This window comes from Phaethon aethereus, assembly GCF_964289735.1.
Source record: "Phaethon aethereus genome assembly, chromosome: 1".
NCBI lineage: Eukaryota > Metazoa > Chordata > Aves > Phaethontiformes > Phaethontidae > Phaethon > Phaethon aethereus.
The window spans coordinates 5,031,266-5,055,764 of record NC_138575.1 but is presented as its reverse complement, the minus strand read 5'-3'; the positions used below and the strand labels follow the sequence as shown (position 1 = coordinate 5,055,764).

General features: G+C 41.0%; 1 protein-coding gene across 1 annotated transcript in view; it reads right to left on the bottom strand.

Annotated features, from left to right (window-relative positions):
• The window catches only part of TAF3 (TATA-box binding protein associated factor 3), a gene marked incomplete at both ends in the record, with an annotated part of 117,966 nt that overhangs the window by 22,485 nt on the left and 70,982 nt on the right, over positions 1 to 24,499 (bottom strand). The window contains one exon of the mRNA XM_081998932.1: positions 3,123 to 4,939. Within this exon, the coding sequence (XP_081855058.1) occupies positions 3,123 to 4,939 (1,817 nt within the window). The remainder of the gene's footprint in view (positions 1 to 3,122; positions 4,940 to 24,499) is intronic.

The window sequence follows — 24,499 nt, the reverse complement described above, 5'->3', positions numbered from 1 at the left end:
TACAATGTGGGTTTGTGTGTAGGGTTTGCATGACTGGAGCAGAGGGAAAATTAAGGAGCATTCACAGATATATCCTGGATATCCTCGTTTTCCTCTACACGGACAACAGGATTTTGGTTCACGAGTACGGGCAGTCTACTTTGGGGCAGCACTGGCAAGCCTTGCCCCGATGCAAGAATGGCTCCATTTCCCACGAAGCTGTTCCTCAACTACTTTAGTTTACAGCTCAGTGTATTAAGGTTAGCCGAAACTGGGTCAGCAGCTGCCTCCTGAGCTGCTCAGTCACTCCTACAGCACACCCCGTAATCTCCCTCCTAGAAGTGGGGTGTAACTGTTTCAACTGTCTGCTTTTAATTTGGTACTGCCTGCCCCAGCTCACTGAATCCTTTTCTGGCTCCAGGGGCAGCACCCCAACGCTGTGGAACCCAGAGCTGCAGGCAAGCCCTATGCAAAAGCTCCTCTTCCTCGTCCCACCACCACCGAACACTTCCAGCGTGCAGCCTTCAGCTTCTGTTTTCTGCCATTTATGCAGAACATTGGTTGCTGTTCTCTGTCTTCCAGCAGCCCGGGGCAAAATTGCATGGAAAACTTGATAAAAAGCTTCAGTTCCCCAACCGGATGGGAAGCACAGTTAGGGAATACCTATAACAATACTCAAAAATGGAAACATTACCGTTGAATCGCTTTTTGTTTCAGTATAGCAATATTAGAAATAGAAATCTGGTATTTTCTACTGGCCATCAAGAGCTGAACTGCAGTTAGCCCACAAACTCATCTTTCAGGTCGCGCTTACGCCGCCGAAGTGGATGCACCGTGGAAGGTTAAGCGTCCGAGCGGTAACTTGATCATTTGCTCTTACAGCACAACTGCTGGCTAAATAAGTCATTGTGTGATCTAAAAGCTAAATTAAGGAAACATGTACTTTTAGGGGTTAAAATGAAAGAGCAGCATTCTGGAGTAATACTGGGAATTGGGGCCAGCAGAAGAGCATTTACAGTGGATTACTAAGCTTCCCAAATCACCAAAGAGGTAAAGTCCAGCAATATAAGACTCCTTTGTAGCTAACTAAAAATACATTGTCAGTGGATTTGTCCAGTTTTATGTATAAGCAATACTTCTTTCACCTGAACTAATACTAGTAGTCATATAAGCCCCTTATTGCCATGTGCTGCATTTTTTTTGCTAATCTTCAAGGATTTAGCTTCTTTGCCACATACCTCAGGGCACCAACTGATAAAGCTCTAACTCTCCATTTTTCCAGGACACCAGCAGTGCGGCCTTGCAAAAAATGAAAATCGCTCAAGAGATTTAAAGGGGAAATTTATTTTTAAAATCCTGACTTGCAGCAAAGAGGTGGATTTAAAAAAAGCTTATCTATCAAGAATCAGTTTAAATTTTAATTCTGTCTGGGGCCTCTTTCATGCATTCTAGCTTTAAAGTTTATCTCTTGACAGGGACTTTTTCCCAAGGTAATGGGCAGCTTTGTCAATTTAATTTGTCCAAGTTTTTATTACTGTTGAACTCCTTTTCCTAATATATATACGTTTAGTCTATACTGAAGCTTTACCAGTTTGTATTTGTTTGTGTATCTGTTATAGTGCTCTAAAGCAAAATAGATATAGAGATTTGCAGAAGAAATGCAAAATCGAATGTATGAAAAACAAGCAACTCGTTTGCTTTATTTATATACACACATATTTAACTTAAAAGGAAATCTCTGCAGAAATTCTCAACGAAATACTGACAAAACATCTCAGGCATCAGGGACAGACAGACAAAATGGGGAATCCGTGAAAGTGTTTCTGCAGTCTAAAACTGGACATTAAATTAACATGGACAACTGGACCACCACCCTGTTGATCACCGACTCATCCACAGCAGACAGATGTTAGTTCTCCAGGTCACCTGGATTCTGCACTGAAAAACCATCTGTCAACTTAAAAAATATAGGAAGTTTTTAAATCAGAAGTTTGTTTCAAGTCCAGAAGGTAGCACAACAGGGCACAGTGACAAAAAAGGAAAATGAGGAATGTCCTAAATCTGAGCTTGTACAAACTATTACACTCAAAGCAGGATGTAAAGAGTATCTTGGTAAAACCAGAACTGGTATAGTGCTTCCTAATGCTAAGGATAGAGATTTAGGAAATGCTGTATCCAAGGTTATCACATATGAAGACAATCTCTTTCTTTTCTTCTTTTTTCTTCTTTTCATATTAACAATTTAATGCGTATTATAAGGTGAAGTGGCAAAAAATTAGAGCAACCCCTGAATTAGGGGAGCTGTTTCTAATGGGATTTCAAATCTGATAACATGCAAATATGCTGGGTTCATTTCTTAAATATTAAATATATTCTCAAGATTAGGTGATATTGGAAAGAAGAAATTATCTTTGGCTGGTGCAAATCAGTAAGAGTTACAGGAGTGGAAGGAACTCAACCCAGTTGAAAACTAGCTCTCCTCTCCCTCAAGCATAAGAATCAAAACAAAAGGTGACATTTGAACATTTAGACCAGAATTTGAAAACAATTTTCTTACTTCAAACAAATTGGAGCAACAAAGGGGTAGTCTTGCTAAGAGAGGATTTAGCAGCTCTTCCAAACATTTGACATAACTGATGAACTTGTTTATTTGAAGGCAGTCCGCTCCTCATTTCTGTCCATCTGGTAATTTACAGATTTCTACAAGCTTCGAAACACTCTAGACTTTTAGAAACTAAATTTAAAGTTTATGTGGAAGGTACACGGTTGCTGGCCCTACTAGTCGAAATCTACAGAACAAAATTTGTGCATTGCAACACTACATACATTTGTTACGTGCATGCTGATGACAAGTCTGAACCCCAGCTTTTCAAAGTGAAACGTAAGTTGAGAAAAAGCAGGAAAACAATCTCAAATTTCAAATTGACAAAATTGACCTTCCATTGTTTTGTCTTCCAAAGAGGTGGGGCAATCCCTGAAACTCTTGGGGGCATGTCTTCCTTGGAGCTGTTATTTTTAAAAAAATACCAAACCTGTAATCACACATCTCCTCAAAGCTCTTAAACAATGCTCAGGAGCAAATATAGGAATCCATGTGCATTTTTCAAGCAATTATGCCATCTCAACTCATCTAAGAAGCTTACCTTTTCATGTTTGTGTTTCTCTTTTTCTTTCTCTTTCTTTTCTCTTTCTTTCCTCTCCTTTTCCTTCTCCTTCCTTTCCTTTTCTTTGTCCTTCTCCCTTTCTTTCTTTTTCTTCTTCTCTTTTTTGTCTTTCTTCTTCTCTTTTGGTTTCTCTTTGTCCTCAAACAGTTTTTCAGGAAGCATCGGAGACAAGGAAGGTAACATGCTGGGAAGCCTCATGGCAGTTGGTGTGCTGAACAAGGGCAAAGACATTTCTTTGGGAGGTAACACAAGAGGTGCTGATGGAGCCTTTATCTTATCTTCCTTACCTTTATCTTTAAGTTTCTCTTTGTCTTTCTTATCCTTGTCTTTTTTACCTTTCTCTTTCTCTTTCTTTTTATCTTTATGTTTTTCTCTCTCTTTTTTGGTATTGCCATCTTTCAACTTTACTTTTGTGTCAGCATCCTCAAAGTCCTTTAGTTTGAATTTATAGGGGTCAAGATCATCATCTTTGAGTAGTTCCTTCCACTGAAATTTCGCTTCCTTGTTTCCTTCCTTGTCTTTATCCTTCTCCTTGTTCTTTTCCTTCTCCTTATTTTTCTCCTTACTTTTCTCTTTATCTTTTTCCTTTTGTTTTTCTTTCTTCTTCATTTTTGTCTTCAGCTCCTTTTTCAATTTCTTTTTCACTTCTACCGATGAAGCCAACTTGGTTTTCTCCTCATAGACTTTGAGAAGAGGTTCTGGAGTTGGTGGTGAAGCAGAAGGAGAGGAGAAATAAGTGAAGTTGGTAGGTGGATTAGAAGGTGCCCCCATGTTTGCCTTTCGAATGACCTCATCAATTGAGTCATCCATTGTCCATGAAATGTCTGAACTTGAAGTTCCACCTGAGGGAGGTATTGGAGTTGTTCCTGCCTTATTTGCATTACTGGCAGAAACAGAAGGTTTAGGAGTTGTTGTCTCAGAAATAGAAAGTCTTTTAGGACTGGTAAAAATTTCCCCTTCTGATTCGGAACCAGAGGAAAACTCAAAAGGATCTGGTTCTCGTTCTGCACATGCACGAGCAATCACAGCATCGATTGAATCATCAATGGTCTTGTCCATTACTGGTACTTTCTTAGTCTGGTTTTCAATATTTGGCTTGGTGGCAGGCTCCGGTGGTGTCTGCCCTTGTTTTACTTGAATGTTTTCCTTTCCTATCTTGTCACTTAATGCAGCCAGAGGGGTTCTACTTGGTGTTTCAGGCTTGACAGGTGGTTGGGGAACATGAGCAGGAACCTTTGGACTTTTAGGACTTTTTGGGCTCTTGGCACGAGCTGGTGACTTTTTTTCTTTGGATCCAGTTTTTGGTGAACGTATGGGACTTCCGGTTAACACTGGCGAGGGTGTAGTTTTAGGTGATTTTGTCTTCTGTCCTGGAGAACTTGTTTTGGACTTTGTTTTGGGTACAAACGGCTTTGCCTCTAAAGTTTTGGGGGTTGGCACTTGCGATTTTGCAATGGGAGCCAACATTGGTGGTTCTGGTGAAGGAGGGGCTAAGTCTGTACTGTCCTGAACATGAACTGGAGAAAGCATTGGTGGTACTTTTTGAGTATTTATTGAGCTAAGAGGCTCACGTGGTTCCAAAGCTCCGTCCAAGGTGTCCCCTTTGGAAACAGATAGTTTTGGTCGTTTCACAGGTGGAAATTCCTCAGCATCAGGACTTTCTAATGGTCTCTTGCTCAAGTAGTTCTCATCATTAATTGCCTCATCCTCTTCCATATCTCCCTCTTCTTCCAGTGGCACCTGCATGGCCTCCGCAGATGTACCTCCATCGGTAGGCACCTGTTCCTCTTCTTCTTCTGTAACAAAGAACATTTTAAAAAAGCATTAGGATAATTAGAAATGTGTTTCCATTGTTCACAGAAACAAACAAGCATCAGAGCAAATGTTCACATGCATCTCAGCCCGTAAGAGATAACTGGCCACCTAACAGCTTCTTACTGGTCTACTTGGAAGGTAAGTGTGGCACCTCCTCTGTCTCGTATCAGTCACCATGACAACTGGCAGGTGCCCTCATCGTGTTGTAATGTCAAACCCATGAGCAAAGGATATGAGGGTAGAGCTCACCAATGATGGTATACCTTGTGGAGCAGATCCAAAGTGTCAGTTCTACCTAAAAACATCCTGATTATTTCTCACTGCAGTTGTTGGGATTACAATGACATGAGCCTGCTTCATTCATTTTAAATGAAGGGAGAGAGGTTGAAGCATTTTTTGCTGTAACAAAGTGGACTGCAAAGCATACATCAAAGTAAAATTCACTGGAATTAGCTGTCTTGCTTATGTATCACACAATTTTGACTGCAGATTAGCTACTTGGAAAATGTCTTCCTAAACCTGGTTTTTCCTGAAGCAGCACAGTCTGAAGGTTAAAGCAGAGGACTAAGCCCCATTCAACCTACCAGGTTCTGTCTCTGATACCATCTTAAGAGCTTGCTGCACATGGACATTAGCTGCTACGTTTATATAGGAACACTCCAGCATTGCGTGTGTGCGTGCTGGTCTGGATCAGGAGCACGCCTTTGAAATGCATCTTCCCATCATCCCCACTTACTGTTGCTTTGTTTGCAGCACGGAGCAATCCTGGAGTGCATATGCTGGCTTCCTGCTATAGTGAGACCAAACTGAGAGATGTGTTGCCAGAGGCAAACACCTAACACACTCCAGTTGCAACTGGGCATTCGGGCTATGAGACCAAAAATCCAGCCTTTGAAAAGAAAATAAAGCCTGAAACATGCACAGTGTGAATATCGGGCACCAACTGCTTCAAGCCAGCATGCACACCACCTGTGTGATTGCTCTGGTTTTTTGTTTAACAGCAATTACTATTTTTCCCTACATATATGACCATCTTCAGTCCTACATGTGTGATGTGATGGTGCAAAGAAAGGAGAAAATTCACTTGAGATTTCCCAGCAAAAAACATGGCAGGTTTGAGAAGAAGAGAACCTCTGATCTACCCAACCATAGCCAAGCACTTTATCCTTTTGGATACACTTCCTCGCTTTCAAAATGGAATTATCCAAGCAGGAAAAGGGATTCTTAGTCTGGAATAAGAACGTTCACACCGGCGTTAACCTGACACATTTATCCTGGCTGTAATTACGTCATTACACCTATGCCAGTTAACATTCCAGCGTAGGCAACCTCACTTCATTTTACCTTATGTCTCTGTTTACCCACCTGCAAAAACACATGACATTTTGCCCAGCAGGGTTTCTGTGGAAAGATATCAAGTGCCCAAAGATTCTCGCATCAAATAGGTGGTAAAAAAACATTTATTATGACAGTGGATAAACCCCAACTTCTTAATGAGCAAACACCGACAAACTTATACAGTTCCACTAACACCATTTAAAGCTTTGCAAGACAGCATCTTTCTGAAATATCTCTTTTCGAGGCATTTATTTTCAGGTTTTCTGTGCTGCTGTTTCTCTACTGTAATGTGTCAATGCTCTGATTTAGGAGAGTTGAGTCAAGAGCCCTGGGCTGCAGCACAAATCTTGCCAGCATCACAAATTAAGTAAAATGAGCTAGCAACTCTGGCTTTTGCCAGGGCCCGGAGGATTTACAGCAGCCAGCCCAGAGAGGAGACTTTGCCTGAGGATAAAGTCTTAGCCTTCTGTGAAAAACAGAAATGTTAGGGAGTTAGGTTTTGCCTGGCTGGGCACTGACATTAAGTTTTTTAAACTGCAAAGTTAGAGTATAACTGGGAAATCACTGTGGACCGAGCCTGCACCTGCTATGGGGGGAAAAAAAAAATCTGCTTCCAGATCATGGAAGTCATTTCAATCTCTGTTTAAGCTGTTGCAGAAATCAGCTGCCTTCATCTGCTCAAAACTGTTTTGGGGATGAAGAATTAGCATTCATCAGATGTCATACAGCACCAGTTGCTACTGAGCAATTCCCTCCCAAACCCATTCAACCTAGTTCACCACTAGGAGTTTGTTTTCATTTAACATTTTGAAGAGCAATAAAATTTAAAACAAACACCATACTTTAAAATTGGGATTTAGAGAAGTCTTTTGCCTCAGCTACAAGGTGAAAAGTGTAGCCAAATTCAAACATTAGGAAAGACAGGGTTTGACCACGCAGGCTTTAGAGATAGCAACATAAACCATTTCAATATAAAAAACACAGGAATAAAAAGAGTTAATAAAGTGGAGGAGAAACTACTGCAGTGAATAGTTAAAAAAAAAAATTTACTAGAAAAATCAGAACATTTATTTGCTAAAGATTTCTGCCCGGTGTCCGCTTAAAGAGCCATTCCGTTACACTGTGTCTCACGGAAGTGCACTGCAATATTTCATATTTTTGTAACTCCTTCTCATCCCAAGGTGCTTCTCATGTTTTACCTACTTGGGATTGCAGAAAACCAGCAGCTGCTGGATCAAAGGCAAAAAAACAGTTTCAGAGGAGGTTTGGAGAACAGGGACCGGAGTTTTGTACAATAAAAAAAAAGCAATGCTTATTTTTTTTTAATAAGACCAAGTAAAGTTTGCAGCAGGCCCACGAAGTTTCTGTGATCTTGTGTGGAGATGCCAGGGAAGGGCAGAAAAGGTTAAAGTGCAGTTTGTAGAGGTGAGACTAGAAATCGGGGTGTCTTGGCTCCAGCTTTCATGCACATTCCTGCAAGCCACAAAGACAACTTAGTAAGGAAGCAGAAGCATTACCATCCCTTTTATATGGACTTGGATTCCCCAAAACATCTGGAATAAATTGCCTGGGTCAGTCCTGAACAATCCAGGGACTAAGGAAGTTCACGAGCACTTAACTACTGACACACATTCACCACTTTTCAGACATGCTCAGATGACAATCTGGAATCCCATCGTGGTCAAATGAAACCCAAATTTCTCTTGGAACAAGGCCACGGTCTGATCCTCAGCGAGGACTGGTCTTCTGCCAGGCAGCGGCTTTCAAACCTGAGCCACCGCAGCTGCGACCGTGGCAGAAAACAATAAAGCACTTTTTTGGGGGGGTTTAAATTAAAGAAAGTGAAATCTCTGTCTTACGTACAAGAGGTACAGGCTCTTTCCTCCAGGAGGATTCACACAGGAGCAGGAATCAAATACGGGAAAACATCAGCTTTTAAGTGCAATCTACGTGACTTGGCGATGAGCATTTAAAACCACGCAGCCACTTTTTCACCTTTGTCCATCTCATTCGCCACCCGGCACTTCTCGACGCGCAATCCTTTGTGCACAGCATTGCTTTTTAACTCTCTTTTACTGCCATCTCTCCCTATCTCCGGCCACCTTATTAATGATCCGACTCTTGAGTTAGCATCTACAGGTCAAATGGATATCACCTCGGCCATCTGCCCTAATAACTCTCTCCCGAAATGAAAGGAGACTAGAGCTGTTTGGGAGGTTTCTCAAGATAACAGGTACAATTTTTTTTTTCGGTTGTTGTTAGAGAAGTCAGTGCTGGATCAATATTAATGCTCACATTACTAAGCTATAGAGAACAATTGTTTATTATGTCAACCGGCCCCACGTGCAGAGCCCGGGTTCAGCCGATGCGCAGGTTACGGGAGGGACGGGTTCAGCCGTCGCAGCGCAGCCCCGAAGGTGAACTTGTCCAGCGCCGAAATAAAACACGCTGACAGCTGTTAGCATGCTGCTTCTGAAAAAAACGTTTGGTAAGACAGCATTTCTTACTGCAGCAGATTAGGAGGTGTAACATCGCCCGTGTCTACGTAATGAGGCAAGTTCCTCACTTTCATGGAAGGGTGATTTTGAAGTTAAGGGAGGAAGGAGCCCACTCCTCTCTTGACATGGGTCTGCAGTGCAATCTCAGGCAGGTCACACTACGTACTGTTGTCTTCCCATCTGACAAGCGATGGTAATTTCATCTCACAGAGGCACTGTAAAAGCTGAACTTGATAAATACGTAGCTCCTCGGGATCTCTGGACAGAAAGCATGAAAATCCCAAATGCAAGCTGTGGGGATCTGTCACCACTTCAAATGCTGGAAAATTTCTTCAGCTGAACAGTTCAGGCAAGAAACCAAAGCTCCTGCACCTTTTTAACAAAAACCCACTAAAGAAGCACAAAATTTCTTTCTTTGTACGTCACAGTCCTATAGCACAGCAGTGACTCCAAAACCAAAGGCTTATTGAATATACCTTCTTAATTTGGCCACGGTTTGGTTTCAGGACAGCAATACTCAACACTTCAGTAATGAACTTCCAAGTTCACGATGATCGAGGGACTATTTGTCCCTAAAACTGACACAGGGGTACAAAGGAACAGAGATTCTGTCTCTATTGCAGAAAGAGGTGCAATCACCCATACCACGCTATCATGCTCTCCTGGCTGCACACGTTCCTCTTTCAACAACAGGTCAGATGGGAGTGAAGGCAGGAAAAAATAGATGCAAAACTCTTTCAATTGAAGAGAAACACAGCTATGTATAGACATTCTTCAAGCAAGAAAACCTATGACACACGCTTATGTATATAAAAATAGATATATAAAATTAAAATTGTCATCATCTTGGTCACTACCAGACTTTTTACTTGGTAGCTTTAGAGATAGCAGCATAAGCACTTACAGCTAGATGATGTCCCAAGGAACATGGCACAGCTTGGGACAGGTAAGACCTCTGCTCAGCTCTTGACTCTGCCAAAAACTTTCTGTTGGCTGGTATTTAATTTAAGCAAAGTTCCAGTCTCTCTTCTGGAAACTAGATTCATATTTCCCTATGTCACAGGGTGGTGGTAGGATAAAACCATCTGGCTAAGACCTGGAGATCTAAAAATAAACCAGTATTTCTTAGGTACAAGATGAAGCAGAGTCAGACATGGTGGCCTCAAGAGAGACATCACTTGCTGAAGAAAGCATAACATGATGTTAGTAATAGCAGCCTTTTACCTCCAATGCAAAGGCTAACATATTACTTGCACAAAGCTCTGGCAGGTAACGGTTCCTGTGGTAGCCAACTCTTATTATAATAATGCAAGATTTTGGCATTTGGTATTTGATATTAACTTTAGTATCAGTTCTCAGCGCAAACCCACTAAGGATACAATTCTGAATGAGCAGACATTTCCATGCAACTCAGACATGCCTATTTTCAACAATTAAATTTCTTCCATAACCCTTTTCTTTTTAAACAGAATTTGAACATTTTATTTTCTAACAGAATGCAAAATGGCCAAATAAAGATCTATCACTAGATCATGTATTTCTTTCACACACGGTTCTGCTCATATCAGGTCTCTGGGCTGCTTTGCACTGCATGGCACCAAGTACCTAAGCATGAAAGTTGAAAGCATCAGAGTTTTTAAGGAAAATTAGGGCTCATGAAAGGAAATACTGTGGCAGTACCTGCATTGAAATCTTCAACCCATTTTTCTTTCCAGGCATATGCTTGGAAGGTTTTATACACAAGCCAGCTCAGCCTCTCAAATGCAAGAAAGGAAGTGGTCATTCTACAGCATATGAAACTTTTTAGTGAAAAAGAAGACTCCAAAATTTTTCTGCAGACTTCCAAAATGATTTTCCTATTGTCTAGATATAGCATGAGATTAAGCCAAAGATATCTTTTGGGAAATTTTAAGTCACCAAGTCAAAAGCTTAGCATCCCTATCCTATCCTAATAACTCGGGGCTTTTGACTTCTGTTAAAAGTGAAAAGTTTTTTTGTTATGCCATGATAGGTTTTATCTCTTTAACTTGTAATAACAATGGCTTTTTCCCAAAACAAACAGAAAGTGTGCTTGTAGTCCATAAAGGAAATGAATGAAAGAGTGACAAAATTCAATCCTGATATCCTACAGGCCAATATCTTGATACCCTAATGCAAAACGAACACACTAAGATACCTGCAATACATTTTGAGCTTAAAATGCCAGATTTTATACAGATATATGTGTGTGTATATATATGTTATATTTATATATTATTTATATATAATATTTCTCTGCCATATGAACACAACCGATCACTGATGTGACTTGTTTGCCAAACAGACGATACACCAACAGATTTCTCTTTTACTGCATAAAGGAGATCAACCAACCTATTCCCAAACCCCAACATTTTCCAGCTGACACTTTCTATGGGAAGAGAGCTGGTAAGGCAGCACCACCAAGGAGCTCATCTTCCACGTGTCTCAAATTTTTCCACTGACACTGCCAGCGAGTTCACTCCAGTGCCTTCTCGGTATGCTCTAAAACGCAGAAACCACAAATACATTAAAAAAAAAAAAAAAAAGAAAAAGAAGATCTTTCAGGTGTGGGTAGTGATTTTGCATACATAACCGAAACACTGTAAAGAGGATGTTAAAGGTGCCTGAAGTTAAGCATTCAGACTCGTTAGTCACACTGGAAAATTTTGGCCCAAATGGCTGGGTGGTGCCTTCAACCATCAGTATTAGCTAGGATTGAACCTGGAGGTGTTCCACAGGGCTGAGAGACTTGATGTATACATTTATCAATCACTCCAAAAGTAGTTATAAACCTGTCCAAGAAGCTACAAGTGGTCAACAAAACCCCCCTCCATCCCTAACGACAAAATACATCCATCCATCTCGAAATATGGATGATCGCAATAATCTGGTTCAGGACTCACAAATTTCCAGACCAATTCAGTTACCCCTCCACCTTCTTGAACAACTGCTTCACACTCTTGATTAGGCATTTCTTGGTATGAAATCAACAGAGACACACTTTTGAAAACCAGCATGACAGTAAGATATCAATAGTTTGCCAGAAACAAACCACAACTTACTAAAGCTGTAGTTCTACATCATAGCACTGCTTTAAAAAGAAACAGTTCCATCTGTTTTTTTTGGTCCTGGTTCAAGCATTTGTGCAGGAGAATGAGGAACTGGTTGAGGCTAAAATAAGAAAGATTATCTGTTAGTTAGAACTCAGATCACCAATCTGGTCTGTCATGATACTAATCACACTTTTGGGCTAGAACAAGTCAAAAGTCCTGCACCTCCTTTCTCATATCATCACCTTGCCCCTTCTCCATACTGAAGGGGCTTAATGGGCTAACTCAGGTGGAAATACATCTGGGGGTGGAAGGGGAAAAAAAAAAGCCATTCTGTCCAGTTGCCAAAGTAAAAAGCCCACCTCAGTATCATGCAAGCCTAAGGATGTGGGAAAGATGAGGAGAGAGGTGCAGAGCATCCCTCTTCGGGCATCAGATCTTGGCTTAAGGTGTAATGTGCAACTTCGGCTTCTAGTGCTGCTTTAGGATACTGGATGCAATGAGAATAACACTTTTAAATACTTACTAGTGGCGGTGCCCATTGTAATACTTTTTAGAATATGCAATCTTTATGAAGCCAAACTACCCAGGATTCTTAAAATGACACACCCAGCTTCCTGCTGAAGACAGAAAAACATCGTTGGCAGATTGTTATCAGTGACACTCACAAGCTCTCTCTGACCTGACAAAATACCAGTCCTGCATTTGCACTGCATATAGCAACCAAAAATGTGTTTCTGCCTAAATTACAAAGAGGGAGACTTTATTTTTGCTTTGACTTTTTCATAGTGGCTCAAGAGTTTTTGTAGATCACACACACATACACAAAGAGATGGATGTGCATGGCATGTGTCTGGAGCTGTTATGCAGACTTTGGATGGAGAGTAAAAACAACCACAGAAGTATCTTTAGGAAGTGATTGAGCGAGAAGATGCGTGAGAACCAGCCAGCACCCTCTCAGCAGGGCAGCCTTGGTTCAGTCACTTTGGTGTTGCTCTGAATTACCTGTGATTTGAGTCTCTCCCCTGAAATCTGGAGAACGAAATGTAACATGAAAACCACCGCTGTTCAGTCAAGACATACAGCTGAAGACAGAAGACCTCCATAACAAAATCTGGACAAATCTGCATGCTTTTTTTAATACTTTTTACTCCCTATGGGGTGTGTGATCCTTAACAGAATCGAGAACTCGCCCTGACATATGTGTGCAGGTGTAGAAGTTTTCTCTTTAAAGAAACATTTTGACTTCTAAAAAATGAAATTATTAGCAAAGACAAGGTAATTAGGCAATGACAATTCATAGAGTACATCCAATCAATAACAGAGTACATTAGCAAGACTGACAGAGGTGTGAAGCCGATGCGTTATAAATGGCTCTATACTGACCTGTAAAAATGCAGCGTTTCCCTAACATTCGGCACAATAAAAACCTAAAATGCTATATAAGCAAGCCAACCTGAAATGACACCTAGTATTATAAATGGCCTAATCTATATGTTAATACTGTTGTATCACATAACTGCAGCAAGACTAAGATAACAATATGACTTTGGGGTTTCTATGGCTACATCCTGGGCTAACGTGCCTGAAAGGGCTTGCTGCTGACACCACACAAGCTTTCTGAGTGCTTCTCTTTGGTTATTTATGATATGATTTATGATAACGACAACATCTCCTATTTTCTCCCCTCGTCAGATACAATAAATTGCCATCGTTAATCACCGTTCTTGCTTCAGCTATGATTACAATAGTATAATAGGGCCTAGCTATGGTAATACTGTGCATTAAGGTGGTTTTTCCCCCCCTTTAAAGAAATATGCACAAGTAGATCTTTGTAGCTGATGTCAGTACCTGTAGTATTTTAACAATCTTCCTGGAAGTATTTCTGGATGAGAATTTCTGTTACAACCAAACTTCGGTGCTGCTCCTCTTGGAAAGATCGAATTTATGATCTAAAGACTCAAAATCCACATTGTATTATCTGTATCTAACAATTCTCAAATGTAATACGAGGGGTTTATACGTATTTTTCGTGACAAAAGGAAAGCAGATGGTCAGTCTTTTCACTTGCACCTCCATATCTAATCTTCCTGGCTGAGCTTTCCAAACCAGCTTTTCAAGTATCACAAATCTTACTAAAAACACTGAACCTATATAAACATTTGGAAGGATTTTACAGTCCCTTTCCTTTTATATATTATGGTCTTGCGTAAGAAAAATATACTGTTCTACCTTCAGTAAAATCCTGTGCTAAAAACCCCCAGACTTTTACAAATATTTTAGGAAGTAACTATTTATACTTCGTAACAGAGGAACAACCTAGGTATTTATTACATTGCACTAACTGTACTTCTGCCATACTAATTATTTTTATAAACACACCTAGCATTGCAGAATTCGTCTGAGCCCTTCACAGATTTGCAACTTGCATACGCATTCAGGTACTTGGATTCGGAAGTGAGAAAATACAGTGATTATTTAATATCTTATTTTGCAGCAGAGCTAAAGAACCCCAAAAAGGGTAAGGCGTAATTGTCCCATAGACATCACATATTTCTTTCACCATCTATTACCTCGGGCCTCACTCATTCTTCCCAAAAGTTCAAAATTTAAATACAAAAAGCTTTACTTTCTGTGTAACGCACCCACGAGAGCAGAACTGTGGTTTAGGGCACAGGTGCTAGAATTTAAGAGTCGCATTTCTTGTCCTCAGGAGTCTCGGAGACGGCAAGTAAGAGACAGACGTGATGGCATGGTGGGGTATTTTAGATTGTATTAATAAGCAGGTTTCTATTTATATTGCTGCTATAAATATAAACACGCCCTTCAGCCCAGCGATCATTAGTGACCTGACTCGTTACTGGTTTTGTGGCAAAGGTAGAAGAGATGGGAGGGGAGACGGTGGCAATATTGATCCAAGCAGGGAAGACGTTTGACGTGTAAGCGGTAGCATGCAAGAAAGGGGAGCATGAAGACAGTGGTCTGCTATGGAATGACTGGCTCATCTCCAAGTTCTGCGGATAAACATGGGCACCGCCGTGCTAGGTGGGCACAAAATCCAGGCGGAGAGAGAACAGCTCTGCCAGAGGAGGTCTGCGATCAGCTACAACTACCTGGCCTGCCCGTGACTTGCCTTCCTCCCTCAAAAACAAAACTGAGCTATTTTGGGTATTAATCTGTTATACGCTTGCTCACATGATGGAGCTTCTGCAAAAATGCATTAACAGAAGGAAGCTTTGGCTCAAGACAACTTAAAAGACCATCATCACTCTTGCTATGCAGGACAAAGATGTAACTTTGCCATCGTAAAAAGGCTGTGAGTGTTTATATCACCTTCAAATAACTTTTTAGTTCAACAACTCGTTTGGCCATTAATTGCCTTTCCGTTCCTCTTCCTATTGCGTGTTACTTGCAATTGCAAGGGCACATTCAAAACCAAATGATAAGCTGTTCAGGGCAAAAACTGTATCTGTATTTTTCAAAGTGCTTTGGTTACTTCTGGGCTCTATAAAAAAACCCAAACAACGGAGCATGTATTTAGGGACTCTTCCATTCATTTGATTGTCTTCATCGGATAAGAAAGGGAAATGAAGCACTTTCCCAGCAATAAAAAAAAAAAATTATATCAAAATGAGGAAAGACTGGGGGAGGGAGAATTTTACTTTCACTATATGAATTGAGATGTATAAAAATGTCAACCAGGTCCTGTGCTTTAGAATAAAATGAGAAAAGTATGTCTACACTGTTACACAACCCCGTGATCTGTGGTATCTACCCATAGTGACACAGATGAACATAAGCCACTGAAATTTAATAATAATAATAACAACAACAACAACGACGACGACAACAACGACAACAACAACAACAACAATAAATAAAAAAGCCCTGCCATTGATTGGAAACTCCCACTAATGCAAACAGAGTTACTACATCTTCAAAGTAAAAAAAGTCATGTATTCACCCTCTCTCTTACTATATGTAGGCACACCATACTCAGAAGTGTTTACCAAATATTCCAGCTGTTGGGAATGGGTATATCAGCTCATTTCTTTAAGGATACCAGCAGCAATTAAGGAATGCTTTTGCCATCCAGAGCAATGGAGTTATTTAAATAGTTGCTAACTCAGAAATACAAACGCAGTTCCAGTTTACGACTTTGAACAGCATCCGAAGTCTTCACGAATACGTGTTGACAACGCACACCCCGGGACTTGACTACTCTGAATTGGTAGTGGTGTGTCTTGGTACATACCTGAAAACCCACATTTGCTGGGAAGAATTCTGAGATATAATACGAATCCCATAACAAATATAATCTTGATCTAGCAGAGAAGGAAATCACTGGTGATAAGGCTTTAATAAAGCTTGACAAGCCTCAAAATTAAATTTGCTGGGAAGGGTTCACCCCCGAAACGGATACTTTCAAGCTGTCTTCACAAAAGAAGCCAAGGAAAGACTGAAAGAGAGCAAAATATTTACTTTAAGAGTTTTTTTCCTTACAGCTACAAATCCAATTAGTGACTCTCTCTGTCTTTCAGCCTCTCTGCCTTTGGTCTGCACGGGCGCACACGCGCGTCCCGGCTCTCCCCGTAACCCTGCCCACAAGAACGGATCGGGGCAGCGCGCTCCCCCGGACACCCCGGCAGCAGCGCTCCTGCGGCGGCGCGCACCAGCCACCTGAACCAGATGGGACAGCCCAACACTCAGGTGGCTGCAAACCGCTGCTCTCAGCACCCCGGGCAAAAAAGTGCTATGAGAGCATGGGGTGACCATGCTGAGTAATAATTCCGCGGGCAGCTTCCCATTCCGGCAAGGAGCCCAACTCAGGAGGCCGTAGGAAAATTTAAACCACATCCAATTTAAAACCTCTGCTTTTTTTCCGGCGACCTTATAATTTTTCAGGGACAGCTGCTAAAATCTATTGCTTTTTTCCATAGTACCTCATGGATCACAGCAACATCTTCAAATAAATCTCACTTCCAAGGGAGCTCAGAGGCGAAAAACAGAGCAAAGGAGTCTGTTAGATGCTCTTACCACACAAGAGCTTTTTGGGGGACAACTGGAAGGACCTCGTGGTCTTTTGCAAAGCCACAGCCATGAAACAATTCTACTCTTCCACAGTTGCTGCGAGCCCTTGTAGGACAATTAAGCTATGCAAAAAGCAGTGTAAAAAACCAGAGGAAAAGGAATAGGAGATTCAGAGATATCAGAGTCCTGCAGGTTCACCAGGAGAGCTGGGGTGACCATCGCACAGAAGTGAAATGATTTGTAATACACTCCTCTGGGTATCACTGGCGATGGATGCGAAATAACAGAGGATGTTATTTCATGTGGAAACATGAGGCAAGTTTCAAAATATTGTCTCTTTTTAGAAACATTCCAAGCCATTTTTTAAATAAAAAAATGACAGCTCCGTCAACAACCCCAAAAGCACCGTTGCGTGATGCCACACTTCACACTCAACTCACTCTGACGTACGCAGCAGCCTTCATCTTGATGCAAGGTCTGCCCCAGTGCTCCTGATGACCTTGGCAAAATTCTTAAAACAAAACAAAAACAAACCCAAAAACCACACACACAGCAACCTCCAGGACCTCAGGCTCTAAAGCCATTTTAGAATTAGCTTTGAATAATTGTCCCACAATAGGAGTTTTCTTGATTAATTGCTTCAGATAAGGCCTCCTTTTCCTTGCTGGCCTCCAGTGACTCCCTCTACTTCCCATAATCACTTTTGTCTCAGTCTCCTGTTTGCTGGGAACTGCTAAAGGAAAAATCAGAGATACACTAACTCCATTACCTGAGGATTAGCCACGAGATAACCCTATGTATTCCATTACTGACCATTATTTGAGTAATTATTCAATCAAGTTTAGGCCATGTGAAAGATGCGCTAATTGTTTTGCAAAGCTTGCCCAAGCTGTATATCTAAGGGATGCAACTTGTGTCCTTTAAAAAAACAAAAATGATGTGCTGATTGCAAAGGAAAATGAGAATTGGTTTTATATCGAACAGTGCTCTAAAAAACCCCAAAAAACTAATCAGGCTTAACTAGAAGTTAAGGATCTATTTTCATCAAATTTCCGCACAAACTGGATTGTACATATACTTGATCACAGAAATTTTGCAGGACACTGCTCTTCCATCTGAATTATTTTAAAAAATGGTACTTGGCCATCAGTTTTCTAGCAGTTTATGCTTTCTAGAGATAAGCATCTTGAATATAGGGAAAACAGGGATAGCGGAGAAAAAAAGAGCCAGTAACCAGCAGGCTTAATTTAAACAAGAAACTTGTGCACACACATCAGTACTACACTCAGAGGGCTTGATATCCTGATTTAAACTGAATTAATGTCTTTTAGCTAAGTAATATTTTTCTTGGACACACGGGAGAAATTAAAAAACCCTGTGAAAACAAATTTAGCAAAGGAATTGGCTTCAGTAGGCAGCTTTACGTAACATCAACTTTCCACTCAGACATAAAAAATCTTTCATTTAGAGTTGTCAGATTCCCATGTAATTTTCCTGTTTCATGGACCTGACACTGGTGCACTACCAGGTGACTCCCTGCTGAGAGGGAACTGAAATTCCCAGGGACACCAGCCGATTACAAAGATTCCCAAAGAAGCCACAACCTAAAGACAATTTCTTCATCTTGAGATACAAAACCTCCCTTAGCTATCAAATGCAACAAAAGCATTTACAGCCGATGCAAAATTAATCTGTAATGATTTATTTGACCACCTTCTTCTTCCTGCCACACCTTCTAAACCTCTGTTCTTAAAACTGCCACCATCAAACAAAATCTACAGCCTTTATTTTTAAAAGCCCATCAACCTTCCAGCTCCAGCAGAGCTCATGTAATACCTTGTATAAGCTACTTTCTAGACATAGTTTCCTCGTAATTATAAGTGCCATTCTGGAAGATGGATATAAGTAGCCCTTGCTAGCATCTGGAGGGGTAATTGGAGGTAAATTGGAGGGATAATTGGAGGGGTAAAATTTGGCACTTTTTAACCTAGGTTGCTTGACTGCCTTCCAGCTCTTGGCTAACGCAAATTAAGCTTCCACATGGCTTCCATAAACTCAGACCTTTACACCTCTGTCTTCATGAGTTTCGAGGAGCGGAGGGGAGATTTATCTATGGGAGTGAGCATAAACGGTTGGTATTCTCGCGATTCAGGCAGAACGAAGCGTGCTCAGCCGTGGCGAGGGAGCTCCTTCCAAGTTAGGATTAAAGCCAGTGGTAGGGAAGCTTGGGTTTTAGTGGATAAATTGTTGCAGAGTACGCTCAGCCAAACACCTTTGCTGATGAACAGGACTTGAAATTCGGTGAGGAGGGATTATCTTCCTACCATGGCATGTAATTTTTAGGAACACCCCCCTATTAATCTAGTTACGTGCCAAATAGCAAGCAGCAGTTTGACCCAAATCCTATTAGCAACAACAATCTGTCGTTACCTCCTCTCCCCAAAATGAAATATTCTCTGGGATGTGTTACAGAGAAATAAACTGAAATGTGGGAGGTTTTCTGCATTAATTTCTCCCACCTCCCAATTCAAATTGTAAATTCACGGGGCAGGGACCTGAATTATGTTTGTAAAGCACTACCTTCACCTACACCGCTGCATGACTAAATCACGAACGTAAACAATACTGAAGATTTTCTTTCCCATTTCTTTGTTTCTTCTTTTTGTTCTTGTTCTCTCTTTCCTCTCATCATTGTATTTTCCTCCTTTGGTTTGGTCTTCATTGCCTGTCCCTTCCAAAACCCAGAAAATATTATTTTTTCTGTATTACAGTTTTTCTGCCTTTTCCTGCCCCTCACTCTGAGCTTTCTCTTTGGCTACCATTTAGCAGAAAGATAAAAACTAGAAGAGGAGAGAACACATTTGAAGGAGCCTGGTGGCCAAAGGCAAGACTGAAGCACAGGGTAAAGGACAAAAATCCAGGAAGCCCATGAAACACTGGGAGATGAGATAAAGAGGAGTTACGCTAAATAAGTATTTCAGGGGCAAAATGACGAAGATGGGACAAGTAAGGATGTGGACACATGGTCAAAGTGACTGTGGAACAAGACAGAATGTGAATGGGGAGCAATCACTTGCTAGTTTGGTCTCTCCATCCTGTAGTGCTAAATCCCACAAGTTTTGATCCTCGAACACTCGTTTAGGGAGAGTCTCATCACTCCTGAGTTCTTCCATCTCACACCTGCCAGTGCAGATACTGTGGCTTCATTTCTTATGCACATCCAGAAAAACAAAAAATGCCTGAGGATACTCTTAGATAAGAAGCTGTTCAGCTGTGACGTATCTCAGCAGTTATTAAAAAGTAATTACACCTCATATTCTCGTGAAGCATTCATTACTTTCAGAAGGGATTTAGATACCTAACTTTTAGATATGCAACTTTTGCAGATCCTGTTTTATTATTCATACGTTATAGCAGAAACCAGGAATAGCTGAAGAATCCCAGTTTGGTCACTAAGTTACAGATTATCTTGCTTCCAACGGTGCATTCAGTGCCAAACCAGGAGAATATATCTGTCCAGCACAACACAGCCAAGATGAATTAGCTTACAATCTCTTGTTTTTTCTGGTTTCTAATATAGTGCTCAAGAGGATGAAGCTGCTTGCAGTGATCAGCAGCTTGGGACACGGGGTACCGACATGGTCTAACACAGACTGCCTTAGAGCGTGGTTGCACGTCACCCTTGCTTCAAGCACAGCCATGCTCTGACATTCGTGCCACAGCACCCTGCAGCCGTGCAGCCACACGGCAGAGCAGTTCAGTGCGCTGAAGGAAAAGCCAAATTGTCCTCTCCCTCCTCCCTGAAAAAAACCCAACTTTTAGCCTAATCAACTTGTTTAACCAACTCAAAGGAAAGGGGAAGAAACGAAGAAACGACCAGCCAGAGATGAGAGCACGCCTGCTCCTCTTGGCAGCATCCCACAGCTACAGCAGATAAACCTTCGCCCAGCACGGAGCAGCCTACGTCCGACATGGGGGTATCAATCCTCTGACTTAGAAGAACGGCACACGATGAAAACACAATGTTCAAAGACAGTATATCACAGTATATGTACACAATTTCTGTTGCTAACTTTGCTTATTGTATTTTTAATAGACTTAGGAGCCCTTTCAGGTGAGATGGGACTTTTTTCAACTTCTCTTAAGGCTAGATACGGGCGCTTGTGTACCGATTCAGCCTCTTGTTGCAGATGGAGGAAGCTCAGGAGAAGACTTACTCAGATCTTTTACTTTGCGGTAGGACAGAGGATTCTTCTTCCATCTGGGGCAGGAGATTTATTTTTTCTTCCTGAATGGCATCTTTGACTCAGTAGAGATCAATCCTCAGTTTACCTTCTAAATTTTGTTTTGTTTCCCTCCCTTTACACCATATTATTCCCTAACAAAGTGGGAGAAGGAAAACCCTTTCCTCTGTCCGTCCCACCAAGAACTGTCACTGCTCTGCATTGACAGACAGCAGAAGAATTTCAGGTAATGTCTAGAAATTGCTCTCAAAGATCGAAATATCACTGAGATGTACAAAAAGAACCCGCCACCACTTCTTTTGCAGGGATCTAAAGAGCCTTTAACAAAGAATTTCAGATCCACAGATATTTGAGTTTGTTTCAAGTGCTTGATAAGACCCTTGCAGACACCAAATTCTTGTTTTATTTCTGAGCTTCTCCCCCCTTCTCCACTATTTCTGTGCTACAGAAACACAAAACATTGGTGTAGTCTGTGTACACCCAGGAACTCATTAACTTCAATCAAAATGACCTCCAGAACTGTGGGATGAAGTAACAAGAAAAACAAAGCATTAGGAATTTTAATACAATAACTACTTGCTTCCTTTTGCCATAAATTTTTTAAGGGTCTCTAACATACATCTGCTACCGTGGGATAAATATCTCATGCTCTGGCTATTAAGGTTTCCTGCAAAAACCCAAGACTCACTGAGCTATCTGCACAGAAAGTTGTTTAAAAAAATCTAGGTGCCTTACAGGGAGAAAGAAGTCCAACCATAAAATCTCTGAGCACGAACAAGGACACCTTCTTAATCCTTTAAGAAAGAAAGGTGTTGTCAGGACCTGCATCTACACCTTCTGCAAATCAGAAAAGAAAAAAAAGTCAGTTATGGTCAAAAGTATAAGGAACTGGGAGGTGAAAAGACAGGTAACAATTCTAGTCAGGACAACAGAGAAACTGCAAACACATTATTTCAGTTTTCAATATGCTACACCACTGCAAGAGAATATTACCCTTGACATATGCCAGACATGCTGAACGACAGAGTGGTAAAAAATATAATTTATCATAAGCAATATGATTAATAAGCTCTGTGACTGCTCGAGAATAGCAGGTATTTAGAGACACAAGATACCTGATTCAGAATAAAACTCTAAATTCATTCTTGCCCAGGAATAATATTTTTGCCAAGCCACTGTTCTATTACCAAGACCAGATATTTCAGGACAACCTGCTCATGGCACAGCCACATATTTTCACAGGTTCTTCATCCACAGATGGCAAAGAATTTGCACAGACAAACAGAATCAGGGGTCTCACCTTACAGAGGAGAAGACAAACAGGGCTCAGAAAGGACAAACTATTTACATATGGCCACTGTCACGCAGAATACATGTGGCAGAGCTGAAAATTAGAAGTACTGGATGAGTCTGGAAATCTAACACTGAACCTACCAGCTCACCTTTTGCTTAAGAGAAGGTGTAATCTGGCTAATCAGGTATTTTTTATATAGTCGGAAGGAGAAAGAGTCCATGTCTCACTCCTTGGATTAGGGCAGATGTCTTAAAAAAAAAAAAGGAAATGGTGTTTGTTCATCTGCAGTATGATCCTGCATCTCTCCTTAGGAGAGGCAAGCTCCTCCTGCCACTGAAACCGTTAGTAGTTTCTTCTGACAGAAAGAGTAGTTTAATTCCTTGGAATTCATTAGCTGCTTTGGTCACTGGGCTATGTCCGATTTGGGAATGCCCATCACTTTGTGGCTGACGCCTCATTTGGAAAAAGTATGGTTTTTAATTTTAAAATAAATCACAAAAGGACCATGAGACTGTAACATCCACTTCTTGTACCACATCCTTCTCCCGGCCTCTGCCCCCCGCAGTGTGGATTAGGATGGGGAAAAGGATGAATTATCTCTGGAGAACTATAAAAGATAGAATTGATTTTTGGTAAGAACTCCAAGTTCGTTCTTAATACCACCTTATCTTTGTGAGTAATACAGAAATATTCCTCCGTTGAGTGAGCGCCTATCTTCGAAGCTATCCTTGCCAATGTTATCTCTACAGAAAAGCAGCTTTGAAGGATAGAAAATAATATATGTTCCCCATTGGTTGAGACAGAGTTGTGTCAAAACTTCTAATACAGAGTTCAGGTTCGACACTAGCTATTTCCATAACTTAGGGGAATTCAACAAGTTCGCTGCTGTGACGCTAGCATGAGGCCAAGATAAGATTTGCCCATCTTGCATAATGAAATTTAATAACCGTGATGCACTTCAGAGCACCTGCACAAAGCTAATGATTTGACATCGCCCAAATTCACAGTTTTGCACGTTAATATTTTTATTACAGCATGAATTTGTGAAGTTTCTTTAAATCTCAAAAGAAATTTTAAAAATCCATCATCTTCAAGTATTGAAGAAAGGCAGCAAAGTCTAGGTTTATAAGGCGAAGCAATCTCCTATTAGACTAGTAAGAACAGATAGAAAAAACACGTTGTTTTGGATGCAGGACAGAGGCTTGTGTGCTTGAAAGTGGGTTTTTTTTTTTTTTCCTGACCACAACAGGAGGTCAAAGAGGATATATTACTGCCTCCTACAAACTGTCTGATCCTGGCTGCAACATTATCAACACAAATACTGGATTGTCCCAACCTTAATAATTTAGGGTAGTCCCCCTACCCACCTTCTGAGCATTTAGGTCAAATGTCGATTTTCTGAGAAAGAGAAGCCTTTGATTCTGAAATTCCTGTTTCTAAGACAGGCTCATTTAAATGTGCGTGAATCTCTGAATGTCATCTTCCTGCCAGTCCAGGGTTATGCTTATGTATAATACTTTCCTCTTTATTTTTAGCCCTTGACAACTGGCAAGGAGAATACACACAGAAAGCATCTTGCAGCTCCTCTAAAAACAATCCTCTACTGCAGCCGAGCAGTCTCTCCCAAGAAAATGAACTTCTTTTTGGTCATCTGCCGAAGCCAGTAATTCTGTTCTTCAGACTCCCAGGATTTCTGCTATCTGATGGAATATTTAAGCGGAGACTTCATTCCCCCGGCGGAGCGCCGACGGCTCAGCCACTCCACTCCGGTGTTCAATGAGCTCTTGTGTTCTATTACAGAAGAAATGCGATTTTCTGCCCAGCTGGAAAATGATACTTCTTCCTAGTGCAGAGATTTGTACCCACTCTAACCCGTCTAAATAGGTCACAGTCACATTTTCACAACACTACCAATACATCCCTTCAGAAAATGCAAAAGCTTATTGCACCCAGGGCAAAGACTATCTAACATGGAATACTCCAGACGCTCTCCTTTGTGAGGAAAAATAAATAAATCAAACTAAAGAACATGTTACATCTCTCTATAAAACCTCCTCCTCCGATC